The 2500-nt window shown below is 55.6% G+C and overlaps 1 protein-coding gene across 1 annotated transcript in view; it reads right to left on the bottom strand.

Annotated features, from left to right (window-relative positions):
• The window catches only part of adgrl3.1 (adhesion G protein-coupled receptor L3.1), a 76830-nt gene that overhangs the window by 45649 nt on the left and 28681 nt on the right, over window positions 1-2500 (bottom strand). Inside the window, exons 6-7 of the mRNA XM_062552850.1 lie at window positions 735-908; window positions 516-686 (exon numbers count right to left, since the gene is read on the bottom strand). Coding sequence (XP_062408834.1) covers window positions 516-686; window positions 735-908 — 345 coding nt within the window. The remainder of the gene's footprint in view (window positions 1-515; window positions 687-734; window positions 909-2500) is intronic.

Here is a 2500-nt window from a genome sequence, read left to right as displayed (position 1 = left end):
TGTGTGTGTTGAGCAGTGGAGGTGGAGGATGGTGGTGTATTGTGTGTGTTGAGCAGTAGTGGAGGATGGTGGTGTTTTGGGTGGGTACAGTAGTAGAGGTGGAGGATGGTGGTGTATTGTGTGGTTATAGCAGTGGAGGTGGAGGACGGTGGTGTATTGTGTGGGTACAGGATGGTGCCAGTGTGTTGTGTGTGTGTTGAGTGGTGGAGGATGGTGGTGTATTGTGTGTGTGTGTGTTGAGTGGTGGAGGACGGTGGTGTATTGTGTGGGTACAGGATGGTGCCCGTGTGTTGTGTGCCTGAGGCTGCAGCACGGGCGCCGTTCCCTCACCTATGGTGCCCGCGGGGCACGGCTGCTTGGAGACCAGTAGTGATGGAGGATGGTGGTGTATTGTGTGTGTGTGTTGAGCAGTAGTGGAGGAGAATGGTGGTGTATTGTGTGTGTGTGTTGAGCAGTAGTGGAGGAGAATGGTGGTGTATTGTGTGTGTGTGTTGAGCACTGGCGCGTTTCCTCACCTATGGTGCCCGCGGGGCACGGCTGCTTGGAGACCTGGCCCTGGTGTGTGCGGGGCCAGGAGATCTCGTCCACGAGCCGCGGGAGGCAGAAGTCCATGGCGACGGGCGGCTGGGGGGACGGCTGCAGAGGGGGGCTGTGCTCGGGGACGAGGTTGTTGTTATTGCTGCCACCCCCACCCCCACCGCCACCACCACCACCAACACCACCACCGCCGCCACCAGCGCTGTCGGGGACGACGGGCCGCGGCTGGATGGTAGTGCTCCGTGCCCGCGGGCTCAGCGTGGAGGTCAGGAAAGGACGCATGGTACCCGTGTAGGCGTGCGGGCGACTGGTGGTGGACGTCCTGAGGGGCGTCAGCTCCTGGTTTGGGTGCAGCACCGAGGAGGGGGGGTCTGGAGAGAGGAAGAGAGAGAGAGAGAGAGAGAGAGAGAGAGAGAGAGAGAGATAGAATAGAGATAGAGAGAGAGAGAGAGTGAGAGAGAGAGAGAGAGAGAGAGAGAGAGACACAGAGAGAGAGAATAGAGAGAGAGACAGAGAGAGAGAGAGAGAGAGAGAATAGAATGAGACAGACAGACAGAGAGAGCGAGAGAGAAAGAGAGAATAGAAAAAAATGAGGCAGACAGAGAGAGAGAGAAAGAATAGAATGAGGCAATCATAGAGAGAGAGAGAGAGAGAGAGAATAGAATAGAATGAGGCAGACAGAGAGAGAGAGAGAGAGAGAAAATAGAACGAGGCAGACAGAGAGATCGAGAAAGAGAGAATAGAATAGAATGAGGCAGACAGAGAGAGAGAGAGAGAGAGAGAGAGAGAGAGAGAGACAGACAGATAGAGAGAGGCAGAAAAAGGGAACGTCAGTGACACAGACAGTGACATGAAGAGAGACATTTAAGCGTTTAAAAAATGGCCGCCCTATATAAGTGAAAGAGTGAGTGCTGGGCAGCTGTGAAGCCTGACTGTGGAGTCCACTCCAGGTCCGCCGTTAAAGTGAATAATGGCGCTGTTTCAAGGCTATACGGCCTGTGATGTCATGCTGGAGGAGAAGACCATCACTCGCCACTCTCCTCTCCTCCTCTCCTCCTCTCCTCTCCTCCTCTCCTCCGTTCTCCTCTCCTCCGTTCTCCTCTCCTCCCCTCTGCTCCCCTCCTCTCCTCCTCTCCTCCGTTCTCCTCTCCTCCGTTCTCCTCTCCTCTCCACTCCTCTCCTCCCCTCTCCTCTCCTGTCCTCCTCTCCTCCTCTCCTCTGCTCCTCTCCTCTCCTCTGCTCCCCTCTGCTGCTCTGCTCGCTGCCATTCCTGCATGCTCAGCACGGCCCGTGTTCTCTATATAAATCATTACCCCACTGACAAACAACATGACCTCACTCACAACACGCTGTGCAGACAGAGGCCACCACAACACAAACACGCCGCCGCTGCCTCCGACTCCAAACACGGTTCCGCGGAGCCCCGCGCCGAGGCTCGCGCCCAGCCCGGCCTGGAGAGCTGGCCCTATTCTGGCCCTGCGGATGTTGATGGGTTTTTAATGACGGGGCCCTGGCCCTGAGCGGCTGTAGCCCGGGCACGGAGCACATGCTGATTGAGGCTTGTTTGCTGGCAGCGCTCGTCGGAAATGATTCTATTTTTCAGCAAACTTCCCACGTTGCACTGCACTGCCTCCCCGGCTCCTTCTCTTCTATTCATTAATTCTGCTGTGCAGCCGCACTCCCTCTTTCTACATTTCCACCTCCCTATTTTCTCTCCCCGTTGGTCTTCTCTGACTCTCTAGTTTTTCCTTCACACGTCTATTTTTCTCTCCTCCATCCTCCAGCCTTCCCTCTGTTTCTCTCTTTCCCCCCTTTTCCTCCCTCCCCCCCCCCCCCTTTGTTTCTTCTCCTCCCACCTCGCCATGATTCATGTCTCCATCCATCACTCCTGACAAGGTGTGTTTTTCTCCACTGTTTCTAGGTCGGAGCGGGGCACTTGAATGAGTATTGTGTGTATGTGCGT

Source organism: Sardina pilchardus, chromosome 2, assembly GCF_963854185.1.
Source record: "Sardina pilchardus chromosome 2, fSarPil1.1, whole genome shotgun sequence".
Lineage (NCBI taxonomy): Eukaryota > Metazoa > Chordata > Actinopteri > Clupeiformes > Clupeidae > Sardina > Sardina pilchardus.
This window is presented reverse-complemented; position numbering and strand designations above follow the sequence as displayed.